This window comes from Ixodes scapularis, unplaced genomic scaffold (genome assembly GCF_016920785.2).
Source record: "Ixodes scapularis isolate PalLabHiFi unplaced genomic scaffold, ASM1692078v2 PGA_scaffold44__24_contigs__length_19508400, whole genome shotgun sequence".
NCBI classification, from domain to species: domain Eukaryota; kingdom Metazoa; phylum Arthropoda; class Arachnida; order Ixodida; family Ixodidae; genus Ixodes; species Ixodes scapularis.
In genome coordinates this window covers 16,676,023-16,700,842 of record NW_024609873.1, presented here as the reverse complement: position 1 = coordinate 16,700,842, position 24,820 = coordinate 16,676,023, and the positions used below count along the sequence as shown (strand labels likewise).

General features: G+C 48.6%; 1 protein-coding gene across 1 annotated transcript; it reads right to left on the bottom strand.

Moving 5' to 3' along the window:
• Positions 1 to 1,700: 1,700 nt before the first annotated feature.
• Positions 1,701 to 3,482, bottom strand: LOC115331804. The gene has a single exon (XM_040217097.1). The coding sequence runs from the start codon at positions 3,480 to 3,482 to the stop codon at positions 1,701 to 1,703; it is 1,782 nt and encodes a 593-aa protein (XP_040073031.1).
• Positions 3,483 to 24,820: the final 21,338 nt, after the last annotated feature.

The window sequence follows — 24,820 nt, the reverse complement described above, 5'->3', positions numbered from 1 at the left end:
TCAGGATGTGGCGGTATCCCGACTGTGTAACGGGAAGGGGGCCAACCGTGTCGATAACCAAACGGCGAAAGGGTTCTGTGATTATTGGCACGAGCTTTAGCGGTGCCTTGGTCTTGTCATGTGGTTTTCCGATTCGTTGACACGTGTCGCAGGACCGGACGACCTCCTCAACCTCTTTGAAGCACCCCGGCCAGTAAAACTCCTGGAGGAGGCGATCTTTCGTTTTTCTCACTCCTAAGTGTCCTGACCAAGAGTTGCCATGCGCTAGGTGGATGAGATCGCGCCGGTACTTTGCAGGCACCACAAGCTGATCAAATTCAATACCCTTTCGGTCTTTATACTTCCGATACCACACCCCTTTCCTTTTTTGGAAAGCTACATTCCGTCGGGAGACTCCTTCCGTTCTCGACCTCAGATCCTTAATAGTGGGGTCTGCTTCCTGCTGTGCGATCAGAGAATCGCGATCGACACCCAGCAGTTTCTGCAATTCACCCGACTCGGGGATAACACAGAGGCCTTCGGAACCCTCCATGTCGAGACATTTTAGAGCGCAGCTCTTAGGGGCCCGTTCCCGGCTTGAGCGGCGTCGCCGTCGGCGTCGGCGTCGCCGTCGCCGTCGGCGTCGGCGTCGGCGTCGGCGTCGGCGTCGGCGTCAGCGTAACCGCAACCCTCGTAACCCTCGTGAGGGTTACGAGGGTTACGAGGGTTAATCTCATGAGGGTTACCCTCACGAGGATCACGAGGGCCACGAGGGTTACTTACCCTCGTAACCCTCACGAGGGTTACGAGGGTTAGTTACCCTCAAAAGGGTTACCTTCACGAGGGTTACCCTCACGAGGGTTACTTACCCTTGTAACCCTCACGAGGATTACGAGGGTTACTAACCCTCGTGAGGGTAACCCTCGTGAAGGTAACCCTTTTGAGGGTTACGAGGGTTAGTAACCCTCGTGAGGGTAACCTTCACGAGGGCTACCCTCACGAGGGTCACGAGGGTTATGAGAGTTACCCTCACGAGGGTTACTTACCCTCGTAACCCTCACGAGGGTTACGAGGGTTAGTAACCCTCGTGAGGGTAACCTTCACGAGGGTTACCCTCACGAGGGTCACGAGGGTTATGAAAGTTACCTTTACGAGGGTCACGAGAGTTACCCTCACGAGGGTCACGAGAGTTACCCTCACGAGGGTCACGAGAGTTGCCCTCACAAGGGTTACTAGGGTTACCCTCACGAGGGTCACGATGGTTACCCAGGTCAAGTGACCCCCCCTGGGGTCACGTGACCTGGGGATACCCCCGAGGTCACGTGACCCCCCGTTGACGTCATAGCCACTGATGACGTCATCAGTGACGTCACTGATGATGTCACCGGCATCCGCATCGTCATCGTCATCATCACTGATGACGTCATTAGTGACGTCACTGATGACGTCACCGGCATCCGCATCGTCATCATCATCACTGATGGCGTCATCAGTGACGCTACTGATGACGTCATCGGTATCGTCACGTGGCCCCAGGTCACGTGACCCCCGCGACGTCACGTGACGCCCCAAGGTCACGTGACTCCCACAAGGTCACGTGACCCCCAAGGTCACGTGACCCCCCGCCCCCGAGGTCACTTGACCCACCCCCCAGTACCGTTCCCTCCTCCTCCTCAAGAGCTGCGCTCTAATTCGGCGTTACAGGGAGTTGTAAACGGCTTTCATTTTTTTTTTTGAGCCTTCCCTTCCGAGGTTTTCTCTACCGGTGTTTCTTGTTCTTTTCGCCTCTCTGGATCGGCAGCGCCAACGTCACCCCTGACAGCCGAACGCGAGGCGTTCGAAAGTGGGGTTCTCCCGGTGGGAACGTCTGCCTCATTTCCGTACTCTAGTTTTGCTGCCAAGTCTCGGGCTTTAGCCCTAGTCAAGGCCAGGACGGTGCCCTCACAAAACGTTTGGCCTCTCTCCCGCAGCAGCTCCTCCGACCTGTTGGAAAACAGGTACGGATACCCCAACGGGAGATTGGCCGACACGGCCGCCTCCGTCTCAAGGGCGCCGAAAGGACCCTCGATGTGCACCCTGGCGACCGGCAGGCACACGCTATGCTCTTCGACCACCTGTTTAATCCACGCGCACTCTCCCGTGTACTTCGTAGAGTCTACGTAAGAGGGGTGAATCACATCCATAGTGGCGGCCGAATCGCGAAGCACTCGGCACTGCCTGCCGTTCACCGTTAGGTCGCGCAAATATGGCTCTAGTAACCGGAGGTTCTCATCGCCATCGTTTACGTAGGCGAAGACCACCTTGGGCTCTCTGCATCCGGCCGCGACATGACCGGGCTTTTGGCAGTTATAGCATGTTAGGGGCCGGCGAGCCTCAAATGACTTCTTTTTCTCGTGATCCACCCTGCCATCGGCGCCTTCGCCGGCCTCTCCTTTCGTTCGCGCTGGTTCCTTCCGGTTTTCGCCCTCGACCCTCTTTGGCCGCCCGTCTCTCGAAAATCGACCCCCTGGCCACCTCCCGTCATCTCTTTTGCCAGGCGGGAACGCTTTCTCTTTACGCGGGTGACCTTTCTCGTCTAAGGCCCGGCGAGTCGCAAACACTTCCGCCACCTCCGCGGCCCTCTGAACAGCCCTTGCGTCCGGCTTATCCTGAACCCAAAGGCGGGTCTCCTCAGGGATGCGACGCAAGAACTGCTCTAGGCAAATGCACTCCACTACTTTATCGTGGTCCCCGTGCGCGTCTACGCCTTTGAGCCATTCCACTAGATTTGCTCTCAAATTGTAAGCAAACTCCGGAAATGACTCGTTCGGCTTCTTCTCGGCGCTACGAAAACGCTGCCGAAAGGCTTCAGCGGAAAGACGATACTTTCTAAGGAGGCTTGTTTTGACCTTTTCATAGTCCTCCGCTTCGTCTTTCGTGAGCCTTGCGACCACGTCTGCCGCCGGACAAGGAAGAAGCGTTAAGAGACGCTGCGTCCAGGTTTGCCTAGCGAACCCGACCTTTTCGCAAGTGCGCTCAAAGTTCACCAGGAACAAACCAACGTCCTCTCCGATTGTAAAAGGCTGCATTAAGTTCTTCATCTTAAATGATTTGCCTTCTCCTGTGCTGGATGCCGGGCTGCCCTCCCGATCACCCCTTGACTTTACTAGCTCGAGTTCAAGCCTCTTCATCTCGAGCTCCTGCTCTTGGCGTTTCAATTCCGCCTCTTGGAGCTTCAATTCTGCCTCTTGCGACTTGAGTCTGTCGCTCCGCTCCTGCTCTTGTCGTTTCAATTCCGCCTCTTGCGACTTGAGTCTGTCGCTCCTCTCCTGTTCCTCTAGTTCCCTTTTCTCTTTGTCTATTCTCTGCACTTCCTCCCAACACTCGGATAACTCGGCCTCATCTGTACCAAAGTCGAGAATTGCCTTGATAATGATCGGCTTTCTTTTTAGTCCCCTGATATCCACACCTAACTCCTCGCAGATACGTATCAATTCTGGCTTACGCAGCGAACTGAGGTCCATGACCGTTCCGAGCACTGGCTAAATTCCAAAACTACTATTATGACGTGCAACAAATGCTGCGTCACAGATAGCCACAAAACAAAACACCCGCTTTACACTATTTAACCCAGAAGGTAAAGCCTGGTGAGTACTCAAAGGGAAAAGCCAGACACTCACCCACAAGTGTGATCAATGGTCTGCGTGGAGTCGATCCCGTCGCTGCCAACCAGTTGTTGCGTTCGGGAGGGTGGCGACCTCAGGTGCGGAACCAAGAGTTGGGGCTGCGGCTCGCTGCTACCATGGCCCCGAGGAAACAGGCCTGGAGTGGGAGTACTGAAGGAGAACTTTTATATACAGTGAATATACAAGAGCATGGTCGACTAATTAATCGGCAATCGGCAGTCTGCAGTCGGCGGCTTCGGGCTCTCTGAGCCCAAGTTATATAGCCCTTCGAGGGCGAGAAGGCCCTCTGAGAGAGAGGAGCCTTCCCCGGTGTTAGAGTGTTCACGAGGTGTCCGAAGTGCGGGGGCGGCTGAGGCAATTTCCCGGTGTTCTTTCAGCGAGGGGGCAGATGATGTAATCCCTCGACGTTCTTGCCGCGCTCCAGTGGCTGATGTAAGGAGTCGACGTTCTTGCTGAAACTCAACACCGACAGACCCACACACACACAGGCACGCGCACGTACGCCGGTGTTTCTCCTTGCGAGGGCCCGCGATTCCAGATGGTCTCGTGGCTTCAGGAAGACGTTCTGTTTTTAGTTTAAAGCCCCCAGTGAAGGCCGTCGCAACAGCCGACGCCGACGGCGACGCCAACGGCGACGCCAACGGCGACGCCAACGGCGACGCCGACGCCGCTCAAGCCGGGAACGGGCGCCTAAGAGCTGCGCTCTAAAAATCAATTTTAGAGTACTTTATATTGCTCGTGTAATTTGCGTTAAAGATATAAGTAAAGTAGACGCTGCTCAACAATCTGAGAATACGCAAATCAGAAGTCAGAATCTAAAGGCCGTTTCAGCGTAGCGTGGAAAAGGGCGAGCGCTACGTCTTTCATGAGGCTATAAGAGCGATGGAGCGAAGCACGTGACATCTCTCTACAGCTGGATTTCATTCCGACAGGGTGTTGTCACGTGTCTCACTACAGCGCTATGATTGGCTCGCTGGGTTCGTAGCCTGCGGCGTTTGCCGGCCTATGCTGAAAGAAGGTTAGACATTCATAAAATACTTCCAAGCCTCACTCTACAGGTCATGCCATTCTAGGATTTTTGAGCGACTATCGAGGTGGTCGGCGCCATTTTCCCCGTGGAGAAATAACCCCGTCCTAAAAACGAGCGGATCTCAAAGGACAAGACTCCGACTAACACACCGCGCTAATGTTCCCCCATTCCCGGTGGGTTGGCAAGTAATCACGCAGATGGGAAGAGCTATCTTTAATGGAGTAGTTGAAAGCTTCAGAGAGTGTGAGAGAGAGAAGAAGCAAAGCGGGAAAGGGAAGCGTTTGAGTCTTGAGAGACCAATGACGTTTCTGTGAACCCCATTGAATATATATATATTTTTTTTTTGTTGATTGAAGCAGGGCGGGGTTGGGCTTTGGTAAGCGGGCGGGCAAATATTGCGAGGACCCCGGTTTGAAGAATTGACTCGGTACATCGTGAACACCGTGGGTCTGAGTGGGCGGGGACGTTCCGGACCCGCTTCGCTCTTCTCGACACGCCCCTATATTGATGGACGAGGTGGGGATGGGCTTTTTCCCACAACTTAGGCCCTGGAAGCCCGCGTGTTAGGGGAAGCACCATCTGCTTCTGAATTGATGCCCTTGTCTTCTGCATGCTTTGAGGGGTTCCTTGTGGTCCTGCGCCGCCTTGAAAATACAGGAATAAAGAAAGATACGACCTTTCTTGTTGCGGGAAGGGCTGCTTTCACGCGTTGGGGAACTGAGAGCTAGCACAGCAGGCGTCATTTTGGCAAAGGCTCTGTCTGAGTAGCTAGGAGGCGGCTTTAAGGCCTCTAATGTCTTGTCGGCCACCCGGTAGTGTGATGGTAGATTTTGAATGAAACGTGTTTTGTTAATGCTGATTCTAGCAAGCCGCGTTGTTCCAGGATGTGCGAACCGTGGGTGTCTTGGAGCAGAATGAAGACAAACGGCTCAGCTTTTGGAATCAATAAGGTTGTCTCTTCTGTTTGTGTTCAAATCTAAGCTGAGGAAGTGCCGTGATTTGAAAGAAGAGGCGATTTTTGTGGCATCTGGAATTTTAGGCAATGAAGTCCGCGGTTGTCTTTTTTGTCGACGTTCGATGCGTGTTTAAAGCGGGAGTCTAAGAGCTTTCACTGACTCCAATGTATGAGTTATCTTGGAAAGATATCCTAAGTTTCATTAATTTTCTCACCAAATACAATATTACATATATCGTTTTTGCGATGCATTATATGAGATTGCAGCGTAACAATTTAGAAACCAGGTAAATGAAGGGTACTTGCATGATTAGTCTTAGAAAAAATAAAAAGTCAATTACAATGTGTGGTCTATTAAAATAAAGAGAAAAAAAAATAAAGGTTAATTCTTGTTTCTAACCCCAAGCATTCTGGGACTGGTTAAAGCAAACTTAGCATAGCCGTCTAACATTGCCCAACCGAATGGGTCCTTCTTATAGCTTGAAACTGCACTTGCTGCCCGGCAACATCTTTGGAAATGAACCTGATGGATACTCACAACTTAAACGGGGCGCCTGGATGAGGAATTTATTGAGGGTACAATTTCGTGGAAGTCAATGCCGTCAAATGCTGGAGGCGTGTATACATTCAGAATGCGAATGAGTGATCACCCTCTCCGGCCTCGCAAGCTAGTCGACACCGCGAAGACATGTCGTAGATGTTTCTTCATCTCGTGGAAGATCGCCTAAGTTTTCAAGTGGGATGGCTGAAAGAGCTTGTTCCATTTGTTGGCTTGGCTGTTGGCTCACATTCTGCTGAACGGTACTCACCTGGGTGGCGAAGTGATTGACGTGCTGTTCAAAAAGACTATAGTCACTGACAACGTAAGAATGGCAGGGAGGAGCTTGAGACATCCCATCTCCGGCGCGAACTTTCCACCGTTTTATTTTCGATAAGGGTTTGGAGTCTCTTACAGCTCAAGCGCGCACGAGCAGCCATGCAGAACACGGAGGAAACCATATAGAGTGCGTGTAGGATGCCGTCTTACTCGTCCTGCCCTTCTCACTCAAAGAATGACTATAGCGGTGTCTGTTGTGGACTTCTCGGCGCTCGGTTGCAGAGATGTTTGGTCAGCCGGGCAGACATGGCTCCGTCTCTGATGCCTGGGAGCGGGTATTAGACTTTGGAGTACCGCTGGCGCCATATGTATCGTTGTAACACGTCTCTGGTTCTTTTTTCGTGCAATTGAGCCACACCTAAAAAAAAAAAGAAAAAGAAAAGCCACGCACATTATGAAAAGTTGCGAAACGTTTTTAGGTATTTGGCTACAGTATTGTATATATCTTTTTGTTCCGGTCGAGTTTACACACCGTGCTCTTTCTGTTTATATAATTTGAAGCTTAATGTCATCTTTATACGAATGTCACTACGTACTGGGTGTTATTACGTGCCAGTGTTGACGGTAATAAGTTACAGGTAACGCCCCGTTAGGGAAGCGTGTAAAGTTTTTGGTATCGTTCTAACGTACTCGTTTTGAAAACAGTAACGCAAAACGTATTCGTTTTAAAAACAGTAACGCAAAACGTACTCGCGTTACTCCTGTAACCTAGTTGCGGCACTCGTTACTCCTTTCCAAAGCTCGAAAAGAATACATTACACTTTTTTGTGTTTCTAGGTGCCATGTTTAGTAATGTGAATTCTTGCGCTTTTCTTCACGTTTGTACTCGTGAGTATTCAAGTGGAATCCTAAAAGACAAAGGTAAAACAATCATGCTAAGTTTCCGTTTAAGTATAATGATTCTTGCAATATGGCGCTTATGCATACCTGTAACGGTAAAACGGTAAAACATTTTTATTCATAAATAAAAAGCAAAGCAAAATTGACGTGGGTTCATTTTTATTGTTAACTGCAACGCCATTCGTTTCTTTTGTTTCGAGCTCACGTAGGTCTGTAACGCGTTCCATTTATTTACAGGTAACGAGTAATGTATTTCCTTACCTTTTTCATAACGTTTACAGCCCTGCTACGAACGGCACTGGCTAAATTTCTCATTGTCAGTGAGTAACAATGTCGCAATTCTCTGGCAGAGTAAACTTCCGCTATGTAAACAGAAGACGACTGATGTTTGCTGAAAGCCCTCGCTTCCTTTTGTCAAGCTCTTCATTGCTCTATGATGCTTTGGAAGCCCATGTGTTCCTTTGGAGGAGGTGCATAAATAATGCTGCTGTGTAAATGTCTCAGGAGCCCCCCCCCAATGTGTTAAAATATTATTTAATATCCAAACAGAGTACAACCCTCGTGATGGATTACCAATAAGCGGTACGTGTGTGGGCAGGAATCATTATTAGCACATTTGGCATTTAATGAACCTACAGATGCTGAAAGTTCCGAACATGCCCACTGGCACTGTATGTTTGTATAAGTGTTATTTGTTAATAGATCCTTTACGAAATTCAGTCAGGCAACTATGAGATACCGAAACCGCCGCCATTACTGCGTCGTCGTTTCGGGAGCGAGTGATGGCAGGTGCTTGTGGCAGCACTCCCGGTACCTTTGACTACAGTCCTCAGGTACGAGTGACTTTGCCTTTTCCGTGAAGCACTGGCCTCATTGGAGCTCTGCGTAGCTTTGACGAATGTAAGATAGAGGCGTACCGCCCCTCGACACTCGCTTCGAGCCACCAGATTGCCCCAAGTAACACGCTCATCACCGAGGCCTACGTTGATCCGGCTTCGGTTTAAGTGTTGAGGTAAGCACTGTTCGTTCTTGTCGCCCGTTCAACCCTAAGCGTGAGCCAACCCAAAGCTGCAAGTGCGCGCATCATGCCGTGAGCGTGTCTTACGTGAAGGCGGACTTGTGCCGTCTGCCGCTGCGCCGTGCACGAGGAGACGTCAAAGATGCCGAAGATACTCGCGCATCTTCGGTCTCTTGCATAATGAAATAAAATGTAATATTTTCCGGCTCGTTACCTTCTCACAGCTTGAGATGATGCTATGAAGCTCAGTGGCGTACGGACTAAAGAGTACAAAGTGGGGGTGAGAGGTAAACAGAATCGCTCTTGCGTGGTGCCGGTGAACTTCGCCTCTGTACGCCGTGCTTCATTTTTTTTTAGCAATGGCGCCTGTTTTGATCGTATTGCTTTCTGTGCTGGCAAGTTTCAAGTTGACGATTTGACGTGTAGGGGTGCCCGCGAGCGTGCTCTATGTGCACTATCAGCACGAGCGTGCTAGCTCAAAAGTTAGGGCAAACCAGTCCTAACTTTCTGCGTAGTAAAAGATTCCGGCGTTTAGTAAACGAGTAATCGCATATATGACGCGTCATTTCTCACACGTACGGAACGCTGCTTAGATTATGCCTCATACTTATTTGAAAAACAATGTGGGTGAACAGATAGTATGTTTCCTCACTGTACAATGTATGCAGTAAACATAAGTAAACAAGAACGCAAATTTATTGTGGATCCACCACCGCAGTGCTTATCAAAGCAAACTGCTTCAGGAGCCAGAGGAAAACCGCAATACCATACAGGTTGTCTGTGACATCCAGCAGAGTGGGGACGTGACGCAAACTGTGAATGTGCGGCGGGTAAATCTGGGGCGTGCAACCACTCTCTGGCCGTCCTGAAGCTTCTGGCTCTGCTACGAGCCAACAAATATGATGAAGCTCCACCTGCAGTGGCCTGCACAGAGTTGTCTCAACAGTGGCGTCGTCCGCGGGGAGAAGCGGTGGCCTCCACGAGCCTGCAGTTCGTGGACTGGAGGAGCGTTCGGAAAGAGGGGCTGGAAACACCCATCATGTCATGCTGTACGACGCTCAAAGAAACATCGTAAACGTCAACAAAAGAGTGGCGTCGACACGGCAGCTTGGAGATTACGTTTTCTCGACCCAAGGTTCGCCTTTTGCTGAGCGCCTCCGAGCAGCTAACACAGGTCAAGACAAAGTTTGGCATAGCAGTCCCTTAGCATACCAACAGTCACTTGTGCCATTCGGCTATGAGACTTTCTCCAGCCCGGAACTGGCTCACGTAGAAGAAAGGAGTGCCGCACTTTCTTCTTGTCCTGCCTTCTTCGGGGCCTGCACGGGCTAGGACATGTCCGGGCTCAACTTTCCTGTGGAACAGGACCTGCTCCTTAAGGAACCATGTCATTTTTTTTCTTTTAGTTCCATTTTGATATTTATCAAAGTCAAAGTCAAATTTGACCCTCCTGTTTACACAGCTTAAGGTAGGTCTGCCAGGATGAGGTGACACTGGTTCACACTGCAGATGAGCAATTTTTTCAGTGCTGTACGACTGCTGTCCTGGTGTTTTTAACATACCTACGCAGTAGTGATTCATGATCCCACACTGGCACAGTGCTCATCCCGATCGAAACAGGTAGAGATAAGGCTCAAACCAAGGATCCTTGGGTTCTGCAGCACGAGCTTTTGCTGCACGCGCGTCGAGCTGGGTGCGCGCTACAACACCTAAGGAAAGTAATCTCGTCCTCATTCATTTTCAGATGTTTGTTTCTAATACAAGCAAAGCAAGCACAAATAAAAGATATATTGCATTTGGCTTGCATCGTTGCAAAACAAGTTAGTATAAGCAGTATCACCCAATGCCTGTTCATTCTTGGCTCAGGTTTTGCTACCACACTGATAAAACTTTTCTTCCATTCGCTCTGTTCATTTGCACGTAAGCAAATTTTCATTAGCGTATTTTTTGGTGTTCTAAAATCTCAGGAGAATTGCGAGCGGCTCTAGCGACAACAAAACTTAAGAAGCATAAACGGGAACATATTTCAGTCCCTAAACTCTTGGTTCCTTGTTCCTTTCTTCGGAGTTGGCCCGAGTGAGTCCGCCAGGGCCATTTTGGCTGGTGGTGAACTGATTACCAAAGCGTGAGCTGATCTTCATCTATAAATAATGGTGGACATATGTTAAAATCAAGCACCAGCTGATGCTCCTTTAGGTTGCTGAGTACTGTGAATGGTGCAGGTGGGCCACAGCACAAAAAGAGCTCAAGCTAGTTGGAAAACCCTGCCTCCGTGCATAGAAAAGCACAAGGCATAGGTTCAAAAGCATGTATTGCGCCGAGACACCAAACCAGAAGTTAGGTTACACGACACCATCCCATGCGGCAAAGGAAGTTATTGTGCGAGTTAATGCAGGCCCGTGATTTGGATTATGACTGTAGGGACAAGTATTAGCACAAACATTTGCATTGTGATTTCATAGTTCGTAACGAGGATTATGAGTGGTAAAATAGCGTTAGGTTTCTCGGACACCTTAGATGACAGGAGCTTATTCAAATCCTGGCATATTTGTAGCTGTACCATGGCTCAAAATAGTATGCACTGGCAAAAAATTACTCCCACAAGCATTCCACGCTATCATGAGTTTCTGATTCACGCTCATACAACCCATTTCAATAAAGCCAGCCTGTGACGTGGTGTCAGTTATTCAAGTCGCTACTTATGACATGGTGCTTTAAGCTGCTCCTAGTGCCTATCGATTAGTCGATTTTCGATTGCCTGTGTATTTGCTCACATAGATTGTGTAAAGAGTGTTGAAAAAATGGATATGTGTAAGTGTCAATTTTAAAGAGATGCTGAACCGAAATCTGGATTCCAGAAAACACACCGGGAGAAGCGTACATGGGACGCTACAAACACCAAAGCATCACTCACTCAGCGATATCCCAAAAAACGGATGACCGTATTTCTCTAAAAAAAAGAGGCGCATTTGAGATATTGTGAGGGTGTTTTTGGTCGCTTCAAGAAGAAGACAAATGGCGGTTGTTTCCTGGTCGAGATCTATATCAGCACGCGCTACCCGAGTCTCGTGTCCCAGCCCCAGCGGCGCGCAGTCCCGCGCACTGACGATTGTGCTTCCCACGCCACAAACGCCCCCTTCGAAGAAAAGGCCATCCTGGCCTTAAGAGATCAGGAGGGAGGGAGACGCTGATAAAACATCTTGAGGCGGCCAACATGTACGATGTGTCGACCGCTGGCTCGACGATCAGATGGTGGGTTGACAGGCTCAACTAGGTAGTTGACCGGGGAGGTCTGACGAATGACTTTGTATGGGCCCTTGAACTTTGGGAGACATTTTTCGCAGCGACCAGTTTGACGGAACGGGAAGAAGATTAAAACGAGGTCACTTGGAAGATAGTGTACGTCACGGTGTTGGGCGTCGTAACGACGTTTTGATGCGTCTTGGTGCTGCAGTGTGCGAGATCGTGCAAGCTGACGAGAAGCTTCGGAACTGGACGTGAATTGGGTCATGAGGTCGTTGTTGGGATGTTCGTTAGGATAAGGTAGGATTGTGTCGAGGGTTGAGGATGGGTCACGGCCGTAAAGCAAATAAAATGGGGGAAATCCAGTCGTTGTCTGAACTGCCGTGTTGTAGGCGAACGTAACAAAGGGAAGAATAGTGTCCCGGTTGGAATGGTCCGTATTGATATACATTGAAATCATTTTTGTTACGGTGTGATTAAAGCGCTCGGTGAGGCCGTTTGTTTGTGGATGGTAAGGCGATGTCGTGCGATGGTCCACCTTGCATGCTTGGAGGACAGCTTCGACTGTTTGTGCCAGAAAGGAGTGTCCCCGGTCTGTGATTAGGACCTGGGGGGCGCCATGTCGTAGGATGATGTGGTGCAGAAGGAATCGTGCAACGCACTCGGCAGTTGCATCGGGAAGGGCTGCCGTTTCCACGAATCGAGTGGTGTGATCGATGGCTACGAGGATCCAACGGTTCCCTGTGGTGGACTGGGGAAGAGGGCCAAGGAGGTCCACGCCCAGTACGTCGAAAGGTTTGGGCGGTGGAGTTAGCGGTTGCAGGAGACCAGTGGGTGCCGATGATGAACGCTTGCAGCGTTGACACTGTGGGCAGGAACGGACATATTTGCAAATGGTGCGGTACATACCGGGCCAGAAGAAACGGTTGCGGATGCGAGCGTAGGTCTTGAAAAGACCAAGATGTCCTGCAGTAAGGTCGTCATGAAAATGATGAAGGACTTCGCTACGGAATTCGGATGGAACAGCCAGTAACCAGCGCCGACCTTCGGGCATGTAATTCCGGCGATAGAGATGACCGTCAATTAGACAGAAGTTTTGAGTCTTCTTAATAAATCTCTGTTTAGTAGAGGGGAAGGTTCCATTGAGGTGTTGAAGTATTGGTCGTATCCAGGGGTCAGAATGTTGGGCGGAGAGAAAGTTGTGAGATGAAATGGTGGCGAGAATCGAAGGTGGGACGGTGGTCGACACTTGTGCGTCGTGCATAGTGCTCGGTGGAACAGGGCAGCGTGAAAGTGCATCAGCATCATTGTGTTTACGCCCTGATTTATGTATTACTGCGAAGTCATATTCCTGAAGACGAAGTACCCAGCGTCCAAGACGGCCGGAGACGTTCTTGATGGACGAAAGCCAGCAGAGAGCGTGGTGATCGGTTACTACCTTGAAGTGGCGGCCGTATAGGTAAGGTCTAAATTTTATTGCCCACACTACGGCAAGACATTCTCGTTCAGTAGTTGAGTAATTGGTTTCTGGTTTCGTTAGGGTTCGACTGGCATATGCAATGACCTCTTCTAGAGATGAGTTATTTTGCTGCTGCACCAGCACAGCTCCTAATCCGTGTCCACTTGCGTCTGTGTGGAGGGCTGTAGCGGCCGTAGGATCGAAAAAGCACAAAACAGGCGGTGATGTGAGTATGGCTTGAAGAGAAGTAAACGCAGTTGAGCAAGGTTCGGTCCATACAAATGGCACGTCTGTTTGAAGCAGCCGATGCAACGGAGCTGCGATTGTTGCAAATGCTCGGACGAAACGACGGAAATAGGAAGCGAGGCCTAGGAAGCTTCTCAGTTCCCTCACGTTTGTGGGGCAAGGGAAATGGGTAACCGCACGAAGTTTTTCAGGGTCTGGGCTAACACCTGCCTCGCTGACGATGTAGCCGAGAACTTTCACTTTTTTGGCACCAAAGTTACATTTCTTGGTGTTGAGCTGAAGACCCGCATTAGTAAGGCACGACAAAACTTGGGATAGTCGAAGCAAGTGATCGTGGAACGTAGCAGAAAACACAATAATGTCGTCTAAATAGCACAAACAGGTCTTTCATTTCATGCCGCGAAGAACTGCATCTATCATTCTTTCAAATGTGGCGGGTGCGTTAGAAAGTCCGAAAGGCATTACATTAAATTCGTAAAGTCCATCTGGCGTCGTGAAGGCAGTTTTCTCTGTGTCTTTCTCGGCCATTGGGATTTGCCAATATCCCGATCGTAAGTCAAGTGATGAGAAGTATAAGGAACCTTGTAAGGAATCCAGGGCGTCATCAATGCGTGGAAGCGGATAAACGTCCCGGCGGGTAACTTTGTTTAGACGGCGGTAGTCAATGCAAAAACGTACCGACCCGTCTTTTTTTCGGACTAAAACTACAGGTGATGACCATGGACTTGACGAAGGTCGTACAGCACCTTTTTGAAGCATCTCGTCAACGTGTTCTTGATTTATTTTACGCTCGCTGAGAGAAACGCGGTATGGTCGGTGTCGGATAGTTGCGGAGTCTCCGGTTTCAATGCGGTGTTCTACGAGATTGGTTTTTCCGAGAGAAGGGGATGAGTTATCAAATATACTTCTGTATTTGTTCAATACAGTAAATAGCTGGTGTTGTTCTGCACTGGATAGCGATGAACCAATTGTGTTCCAAAGTAGGTTTGATGTAGACGGCGAGAAAGGCAATTTAGACGACGTTGCAGCTTCCTGTTCATTGAGCGTGGCGATGGTTGCATTCTGAGTAGACTCAGCATTTGCAAGAGAAAAGCTGACTGGTAAAAGTACGCGTTGATTAGTCGTGTTGGTGGCGGCGAGCGTTACACTCCTCGAAGAAACAGTGGCGAGTGTATAGGGCACAAATATTCCCTTTCCCAAAAGAACTTCGTGGTGTGGTGCCAGGAGAATATCCCCTGTCGAGTGAGGGGGTGTCTTCGAGTAAAGCAACGACGTTTGGTGGGGCAGAAGTTCTATATCTTCGATGAGGCGTAGCTTGTTGTCGTGTTCTGAATGAACCGCGTGAGCGTACGTATCTGCGTCTGTCGATAATTCTAAAGTTCTGTAATCAATGATCGCATGTGCAGATTGAAGAAAGTCGCAACCAAGAATAATGTCGTACATACATTTTGGCAAAACTATGAATTCTACAATGTAAAGGCGGTCTTGGATGACTATGATGGCTGTGCAGATGGCGGAGGCTGGAATCAGCTCGCTTCCAGCGCTGCGTAGGAAAGAGTTTCTCAAAGGAGTTTTTACTTTGCGTAGTTGGTTGCATTCGTCGATGTGCATAACAGATACTGCCGCACCGGTATCCACAAGTGCAGTGAAATGATGATTATTGATTGGAATGTCGATGAGGTTTGTGGGGGAACGAGGAGGGTTATATTGGAATTGAGTGCTTGCAGTTTTACCTCCGGAAATTACAAGGATTAGTTTTCCGGACGAGAAGACGATCGGTGGCGTGCGGGGATCATTGGCGAGATTTACCGATGTCTACGACGAGGAGACGGTGATCGTGGGCTTTCGTAGCGTGGAGGTTAGTCTGGGCGCTGGTGTTCGTCGTTGTAATTTCTGTTGAAGTAGTATCTCTTCGGCCATGTTTGAGAGGGCTGGGAGTTGTAGTGTCTTTCGTAGCTTGGTCTGCTTTGCCATGTGGCATTTTCATCAGCCTGACGACGTCGACAAAATCGTGCTACGTGCCCAGGAATGCCGCAATAAAAACACATTGGGCGGCTATTTGGTGTCGTGTACGTCCTGAATGATGAGGGACGTTCGTAATTAGAGGAGGTAAAAGCTGCGACTTGTGGGATATGTGATGAAGCTTGGTTTGGAGTGGGTGATAGCGGCGGCTGCCGATTCTCTTCGTAGGCGGGTGGTTATGGGGTGAATGACACAGGTGTAGCAATGGAAGGACGGGCAACCTGCGTAAGTTCATCTCTAATAATGGTACTCAGTTCCGCGGTGGGAGAGGTGTTGAGGGTTGGGAGGAGTCCAAAATATCGTGCGAGTTCCTCTCGGATGATGGTTCGGATAGTGTTGTGGAGCAGATCGCCTTGAGGCGAGGGAGAAATAGCTGTCTTGGATGCCGGCAACGTATCGGTGGTGGAGATCCTCTGCCGTCGTGCTGCCTCTAATGATTGACAGAGAGATCGGATGGAATTGACGTCAGTGGGAGGCTGCAGTACAAAAAGGTGAACTGCTTCTTCGGCAATACCTTTTAAAACATGGCGCACACGGTCTACTTCAGGCATAGCAGGGTCGACTTTGCGGCACAGGGTAAGAATATCTTCAATGTAGGAAGTGTATCCTTCAGCCGGAAGCTGGGCTCGGACAGTCAAGCGCCTGCGCGCAGCGGCCTTACGGTCCTCAGGGCGTCCGAAGACCTCGTGAACACGAGATGAAAATGCCTCCCATGATGTGATATCGGATTCATGATTAAGGAACCATGTCTTGGTGACGGCGCTGAGATAGAAAACAACGTTCGCCGATTTAGTGTGGTCGTCCCACTTGTTGTGGAGGCTTACTCTTGAGTAGAAATCCACCCATTCTTCAACATCTTCGTCGCCGATGCCAGAAAACACACGGGGGTCTCGCTGGCGAGAGGACATGTAGAGCAGCGGTGGCTGCGGTGGAATGCCCATCAGATGAGGAGGAGTTGATCTGACAGTTCCCGTTGCCCCGATGGTCGATGTGAGTGGAGGTGCGGAGTTTTCCTTCCCATACCCCAGAGGAAAGTACGATCGGCTGAATTCCGCTCCCATTTGACCAACCTGGAGCTACGAGCTCGGACACTACCCCGCACCTCCACCAGATTGTGAGGGTGTTTTTGGTCGCTTCAAGAAGAAGACAAATTCCGGTTGTTTCCTGGTCGAGATCTATATCAGCACGCGCTACCCGAGTCTCGTGTCCCAGCCCCAGCGGCGCGCAGTCCCGCGCACTGACGATTGTGCTTCCCAGGCCACAATATGTTGACATCGTGTTCCTCCGAGAAAAGTCGAGAAGGAGAGGAAACGGCCTCGCGTCTTCTCCGCCTCGCCGCCTTGAGGTGGCGAAGCGAAGGGCGGAAAAAACGAAATATGTTGACATCACACACCTCGTCGGTCTCGTTCCATTGCGACCTCTTTTTCCAAAAAATACGGCAGTTCATTCGAGGTATCGCCTTATGGGTTGTGTTGTACAGATTCTAGCGTCCCGCCTACCCCCCTTCCCCTTCCTTGCATTGTTTTCTGAAATCCAAATTGCGGTTCACTATTCCTTTAAGTACAGACAGGTCCGACCATGTTCTTATTGACATTTGCGTTCTGATGCAACAGCACTCATGCATCGGGTGTCATTGATTGCAATCACTAACAAAGTCTGCTGTTTTTTCAGTCTCTGCTGGTGACTCCCACGGAGGCCACACTTTTGGAAAGAAACACCCGGCAGCAGACCAAGAGTCGACTGTGGAAGGCAGCCCGGCGGACCGGACTCACCGCCTCTTCCTTTGGGGAAGCTGCCGAACGTGAGAACTGGACACTTGTCCAGTTCTCACGTTCGGCAGTTCTCACGTCTCGGTCTTGTCTTCAAGCAAAGACCTCTCTCGTGTGCGTGCAGTCAGGTGAGTCTAATATTTCCTTGTACAGCTGTTTTATAGATTGAGATTTGTTTTAGTTGATATAGTTCAAATTTAGAGCGCTGCTTGGCGCATTTGAATCCCTAGGAGCTCGCAATTTTACAGAAGCCTATTGCAGTGAAGACACCATGCGGTAACAAGCTTGGTCCCGTTTGGATGAGTGGCAAAGATGTCCTAGGCACCTTTCTCTTCTAAATCGCTTACCACACTAGGTAATGGAGGCACAAGATTCCCATATGGTGGGAACTAATCCGGAGTCTTTTGCTCGGCACGCCAGGTGCTGGTCTTCAGCTTGGTATGAGAACTCGCAGAATATACTTTTTTTTGTGCTAAATTGAAGTACCACTGGGGGCCAGGTGCTTTGTGGATTTCAATAAAAAAGGCACCAAGTGGTTCTTTTTTGCCGGTGGAAACGAAATTGCTCAGAATGACCGTAGTGACAGTGGTTTTCATTTGCTCAGAGGAGCCACATCACCACAGAAAGAGAGCAGCCCGTGTCACCGAGGCCAACGGTGGTGCGTAGTGAGGATTATTATGCAATGAATATATACGAACCCAACTATCTTATGTCACGCCGCGTTGGTGGTGCTTTGGGTGCACTTTCGGTCTATGGGCGTGGGCAAGAAAAGCCAGGTGAGCTAGGCAGTGCTATGGCATTTCAGTAAAAACCAATGCAGAACTCATTCTTGTGAAAACACTGTGGTGTTTTGGAAGCTCGGACTGTACTGAAAGAGTTTTTCACCTGTTTTCTTTCTGCTAAATCCGCCGGTTCACATAGGTGCTGTGAAAATGAAAAACCGGGTGCCGTCGCACTCCGATTACCTGCGCGGGAAGCACGTTGTTGAGTTCACGTACACTTGTTGTAAAAATATTTCCGATATTCCATCATGAGTGATGAACTGCCATCAAGACGCACTGAATATGTTCCGAGCGTCTTCACTTTGAGACAGCAGCAGCCCAAAGACGACCACGTCAACGGTCTACAGGCTGCCACGAACGTTCGACCTTTCACCGCCTTTGGCGGGGTAGAAGGGGGAGAGGGCATGCCCAAAATGTGGTAGCCATGGCAGCAAACGACAAACAAGCTTCTTTCACACAGTATGGGCTGCCGCACATATTCACGCAACATTCTGCAGTTTGTCAAGGCTTGTCCATTTTGTTCAGACTTTTAAAGTAGTCACACATTGCAAAGATGATGAGACATGAAAAATATCAATGCAGTAAGGACTACCGAAAATGGAACCGATGAAAAATGAACGCATCCTCCAGAATTGTAAGTGCGAGATCTGCGCCTACACTTTATGGCGCATGTAGAACACCGCTAAAGGCTGCTAGCGGCGCGCTGGTTTATTTTTAAACATGTGTTTGTGTGTACAAGATGACGAGGAAAGCTGGTTATTGCAGAATATTTCAGTTATAATGATCTATAAATGATCTCACGAAAGTCAGTTTGAACAGTGTTGCGATGCGTCGCCCAACAAAGTGGCAGTGGTGTAATCACCGTGCCAAACAGTGAACACGATTAATGTTGGTGGGTACGTAATGTACTGATTGCCGTATCTGTTTCTTATACTTAAGCCTTTCTTCAGATCCTTCTGTAGCAGCTGCTTTGTAACCCTTGCATGTCGTTTTCCAATAGGCACGGAATCAAGTACGAGCCTGTCCCTGTCCAGCGCTACGAGAGTTGTTTGCGTGCCCTTGGACACGACGTACAGACCTTCCCCTGCGGCATCCTTGTCCACCAGGAATACCAATGACTCAGGACATCGCCCGACGGGGTTGTCTGGGACCCAACCAAAGCAATTCCTCATGAAATTGTAGCGGTAGAGTGCCCGTACACCCTGAAGGACGGAGGCCTCAACGCAGCGAGCAACTTTTACATGACGAGGGACGCTGCAGGTGTGTACCGGCTAAATAGAAACCACAAGCATTGCCATCAGATACTTGTACTGATGGCACTCTCCGGGCTGCAGTGGGGGGGACTTCGTAGTCTACTCTCATACGTTTTTGATCGTAGAAAGAATTTACTTCTCCGAGGGTAAGTGGCTGGCATGCAAAGCGGCACTCAACAGCTTTTATTTTTGAGTACTACTTCCGTACTTGTGCAGAAGTAGCATATAAATGTGACACATGTGAGGGCAAAGGTAAAAATTAAAATGATCTTTAGTATTCTGCGAAACCTGGGAAGCACAGGAAGTTTTATTCGTTCATTATGAGAAGCTATGGGTTGTTTCAAATGCATTGTATGCACAACATACTCTTGGCTGCCCAGGTTCCAAAATGATGCTCAAGACAATTTTTTTTTTATTCTCAGCGTGCAGGGATGCTTGCCAGTGTTAGGCACAAGCACCCAACATGTGCCGGTTGGCGCGTTTCTTATTTCATCATCAGCATTCCGTGTCGCACACGCTGTCCGCTGCCTACATTTGTCGATTGATGCCCCTCTCTTCACTGTGTTTTTTTTATAGTAGCTTTACAGCGTTTTCGTTGCAGTTCAACGCATTCTGCGTTAAGGAGGACATGGGACTAAGTTTCAAGTTTTGTTTTAAAAATGAATTTTTTTAATTTTGAGGTTTCCGGTTTTAGAAACTAATTATACACCCTTATGATAAATTTTATAACCATATGCTAAATAGTTACGTTGATATAAACAATTTTCAACTTATTATGAGGCAGTAGCAAAGTAAGCAATGTTTAAATGCGTTTTTCTCAGTTCCACTTTTTGCTGCAAATTTCATACGAGGGAGTCTTTTGTTCGAAGGTAAAAGTTTTGTAATACCACAGTCATGATGTTTCTGAACCAAAATCTAATGGGAAATCAGGCTAACTACCTTATTTTAAGTTAAAGTCCTCATTTAGAAAAAAGCTATGGTTTCAAAAAGTGACGTACGACAGATATCCGTCTCCTATTTTGAGGTGCTAACTCTTCCTCATATATTTATATTTGAGCTATAGAAACTAGATAGCCCGAAGTCCCACACCTCCCACTTTATAGTCAAGCAGTCAAAATGGTCCTTAATGGCTTCATTTGCATATCAGATTTCTTAACAGAGATTGACACATCTTATGCAGGTATGTAAGGTTGTCTTAGAGAGTTACAGTTTTGCACAATAAACTTACATCTGATGTAAATTTAATTCCGATCGCTTGAGTAGTTCAGAGGTTAAATCTGTAGCCATTGTCCCCCCTTAATATAGAGTTTTATGTGCTGAACCAATGGAAGGCCATTGGCATGTCCCAACGAAGGCCTGAGGCATCATTTTCATCTTGGTTTAGCCTGTTAAGCCGCAGCTTCTCCGGATTAAGCCTTTGTCACATTGCAAGCACCCTGGCGGGTTTAAGCGCCAGAGACATGTCGCATAAAATGGTTTGAATATGCTATGTGGTCATCTATCCCAGGCACTTGTAACGATGTAGTTGTCTGTCACAATTCTTTCACGAAATATTGTTCCGCTTTATCTTTTGGGCATGCTGTGTAGCACCGATTTGTTTACCATGCAATTTTTAGTACTCATCCTTGAATCACAAATCTCCTTCACAAACATCCAAAGTGAGCAGTAAATGCATGTAAACACAAAAATAAAACCCTTGTCGTGCTCTCATCTTGTTAACTATAGTGTGGAGTTTATTAGACTTCATTTAAAGCATATGTAAGCACAAATAAAAACAAACTTGAGCGGTTTTCTTATCCAAGCAAGAATGCTCCAGAACACACATGGACAAGCCATTTACACAATGCTAGTCCAAATCGCCACCATCTTGCTGGCGTAGCAGGGGGCTCTGAAAGTTTGTTAAAATCGTGCAGATGGTCCACATCTCATTCCACACTGGCCCAAGTGAGAGCGAGATTGCACGATCAAAGATGTGAAAGTTCTTGATACGCTGAATCTTTTTTTCGACGTGTATTCGTAGTGATGCTATCTTTTCCGTTTCTTTCACTTCATTCTCCGTGTACGTTCCCTGGCCAAGGAAAGGGGGGATGTTGAGTTCCACATTAATCTCGGTCAGCAGATCTGATATCAGGAAGCCTCTATCGGCCATGACCGAGTCAAGCTGGTCAAAAGGAAGCTGCAGAAACTCGCTCTGTCTAACACACTCTTTGTCGGACATCGAGCCTAAAAAAAGCTGTGACACAAATGTCACAGCTCCGTCTGGAGAGATGCCTACAAGTGCTTTGAAGATATTTGTAGACTTGTATCTAGAGAAACTTGCCGACTGGAGCAAAAGTGAGCTGGGAACCTGGCACTTGATTTCTGTCGCATCCAGAATCACACTTGTCGTAGGATACTTCTTATAGGAAGGTGGCACGTTCTTATCAACCTGCTGCCACGTTGCCCATAAGTCTAATCTTGCAAGGTGCATGTATACGTAGCTAATCCATGTTGTGCACAGGCGCGAAACCGTGCCAACAGCAATTCCAATCGGAAGGCCATGTCTTTCTCAAACACTCCAAGGCGCAAACGAACCAAAATCAGGAAGAGTTCGTCGTTAGGGGGCAAGCTTCGGGGCCAAACTTGCTTGCTGTCTTGAGAGTAGGATGTTGACCACAGCTTCACATTCTCTCCGTCGTGGCCTGGGTCCACGAAATTGAGCAAGAACATGAATGCTCCATAGTCGGGCTGTCCCGTGTAAAACTGGACGTCCTCTGGGGCATCCTTAAAGCACTCGATGGAGAATTTGCGGCTTACTTTCTATTTTAGTTTCTTGTTCTGTTCTTCTATAAGTTATATGTGCCTCCTGAGTTTCAGAACTTCTCTTTGAGCTTTACTGAGCGGTTCTTGAGGCTTCTCAAGGTCAGATGTAAGCCGACTAACCATGGCACCTTGTTCGGCTACTTCCTCTTGAAGTAGCAGGGATGCATTTGGGTGTGGTGGGAGCTGGTCCTTGCACTTTCCGTGCTTGCTTCATCTTCAACTGCAGCCGCCACGTTCACTGGACTGCTCAGTGGTGCAGCGGTGTTTCTGTGGACTGCCCTTCTAGGCACTTTAGCGTCTGAAAACACAAATACGGGTGGAACAACACCTTCCTTTAGAAACCTTCGGCCATTCACACAACCAGCCAGGTACTGTTCTTCCTTGAAGTTCTTTGAACAATTTTTAGTGGACTGGGTAAACTTGAAGTGGTTCCCTTCGTCTCCTTAGATGGTAACCATCCACTTCTTGTGGAAGTCCTTGCTTCTCGAAGAGCCAAAGTACACTCTAAGAAAAAATGAAGGAAAAAAGTAGCAACGGCGCGCCTTCCGCCCTTCTACCGACGCACCACCAAGCGGACACGAAAAAAGGGGAGGAACGAAATGTTTGTCTCCTTCTCCAGGCAGACGGGAGAAAGCTTTCGCATTCCCGACTCATTGTTTTTCGGTTTCGTTTTTCGAGCAGGTCGCGCACGTTGCTTAGTAAATAGCTGTATAGTTGATTGAGCTTCAGCAGCACCGAATGCCGCCTGTAATTCCGTCTTCTAGTTTAAACGTCCAGAACATTTCGGTTACATTGACGTTTTTATCACTAATTCTATCAAACGAGCAAACGAAGCCGCTAGAAACAGCGAAGTTCCGGAGCAGTGCCAGCAGCGCCACGTACACTGGGGGATGGCCGTCTTCGGATTGCGTGACTCGCGCGGCACGGAACTGCAGCCACTGCAGGCTGCAGCACTACAGACTACAGTAGCGAAAGCACGCGGAACTGTGTCGACGTTTTCGACGTTATGGAAACCGCAGGAACTACGTCCAAGACAGGCAGGTTTTGCTGCCGGCTGCCTGGGTGCCTTCCCCCCTGAGTTCGGTTCTGTTTTCCGATGCCGAGTGTAACCGGCGTTCAACGTGGTTTTGTGTTTGTGCGTGTCAGCAACATAGCTGCAACATCGTGATGACAGTGTTGGGTTGTGAACAGAAGACTGGAATTATCGCCGATGCGACCATGTGTTCGCGTATCAGTGGTGTAACGAGAAGATGAGATCGTAAACTGTTGGGCATTGATGCAGCTGGTCGGGTTGTGATCGGAGGGGGCGGGGTGTCGCAGGTTGACATTCCGCTTTACATTAAAAAGTTTAATACCACTTGAGGGATTATGTGCAATCGATCAACGTGCGGATGGTCATGTTGGAACGCTGGTCTGAACGGTAGAAGCTCCTATCGTACAGTGGCCAATGTGACTGTCGGAATTGTCTCGTTCCCGACAGCGATTGCGATGAGGGGCAAGGACTGAACAATACGAAATCGTGACGTAAAGTACGTATATTTACAGTATGGAATTTCGGCATTAAAAACAATAGGTAATATAAAAAAAAAGCTACCCTTTATTTTGCTGTTTAATTATACTACGGTTGCTGGAGAAACTGCCCTCCGTGGCATGCTGGGATGAGCGCTAGAAGTTTTCGGGCTCGCCACGGCGTAGTTCCGTACACTGAAACCTGCCGCAAGTCGCGGGTTTGACTGCATTCAAGTTGACCGAAAAGCAATTTCTCAGTTCGTGAAGCATCACTTCCAGCTGACTGAATATCCGCTCTACAGAGATTAATTAAAACGGCAATTGCATTTTTTCGTGAACAGCACAAATAGAAAAATAAATAGAAATAAAAGCTACGACGTGCCGTGTGGGAAACAAACTCATGGCTTCGAACCGCATTGGAGCGGCTTGATTTATTGGCTTTCAAATAATTACGGCATGATTGAGCGTTTACTTTTTAATAAGAGATTCAACCCCTGAGCCATTCAAAATACTCTCAGAGGTATGACATTGCAGGGAAAAAATCAACATGCTGGTAATATTTTTTATTGCTTAGGGAGCCACCGAAAAGTTCCACACGTTCGAAACGACCTGTATAAAAGACGAAAACGCAGAGCACGGGTGTAGAGTTCGGGTTAGTGTGGTGTTCCGTTGTATTGATATTTGTGTGTGCATGTTAATGTATGTTCACCTGATCCTTGTAATAAGTGTATGGGTGTCATGTGTGTATAGTAGAGGGTCCTCAAGCGCAGTAGTGGCCTGAGAGAAGCAAATTATTTTTTGTAAAACATGAATTGGGCGGTACCTAGCGCCACCTGGCCTAGCTACTCGCAATTACTCTGCTTGACCCCGCCATCTGGTGGCTAGCGATTTAACCTTCTTTCACGCTACGCGATAAACAGCGGCTTCGAGTTCGTTCTTTCGAGAGCGGCTTTTGGTTTCGCGGAGTGAGTTTGCCCTTCTCCGTGATGTGCGGTTGACGAAGGAATTGTGACTCGAGGAACACCAAAGGTAAGACGCAAAGTGCGCGAAGTAACTGGGTATCGGTTGTCTCCGTTTAACAACGCAGTGCGGTCGACGAGAAGGCTGAGTAACAGCTTTCGAAACGCAGGTTTCTGTACCTGTGGGGGAATCTGGCTTCAGAAATAAACACAGTTTGCGGAAAGCTCGTCTTATGCTTTTATTTGCTGCGGCTCTCGTTCCGCACAAGAGACGTAGCGTCCTCGTTAAGCCATTGGGCTCGATTTCCTCGATTCGGGGCCGCCATATTGAGATGCAAGCGACGGAGGAACTTTGTTCCCCTGCTTCAGGGACGAAGGTTTCTCCCTTTCTAAAGAAACATAGGTTACAAGA

What these genes read in the sequence shown, in the direction of transcription:
- LOC115331804 (XM_040217097.1), bottom strand. Translation starts at nt 3,482, where the DNA reads ATGGACCTCAGTTCGCTGCGTAAGCCAGAATTGATACGTATCTGCGAG.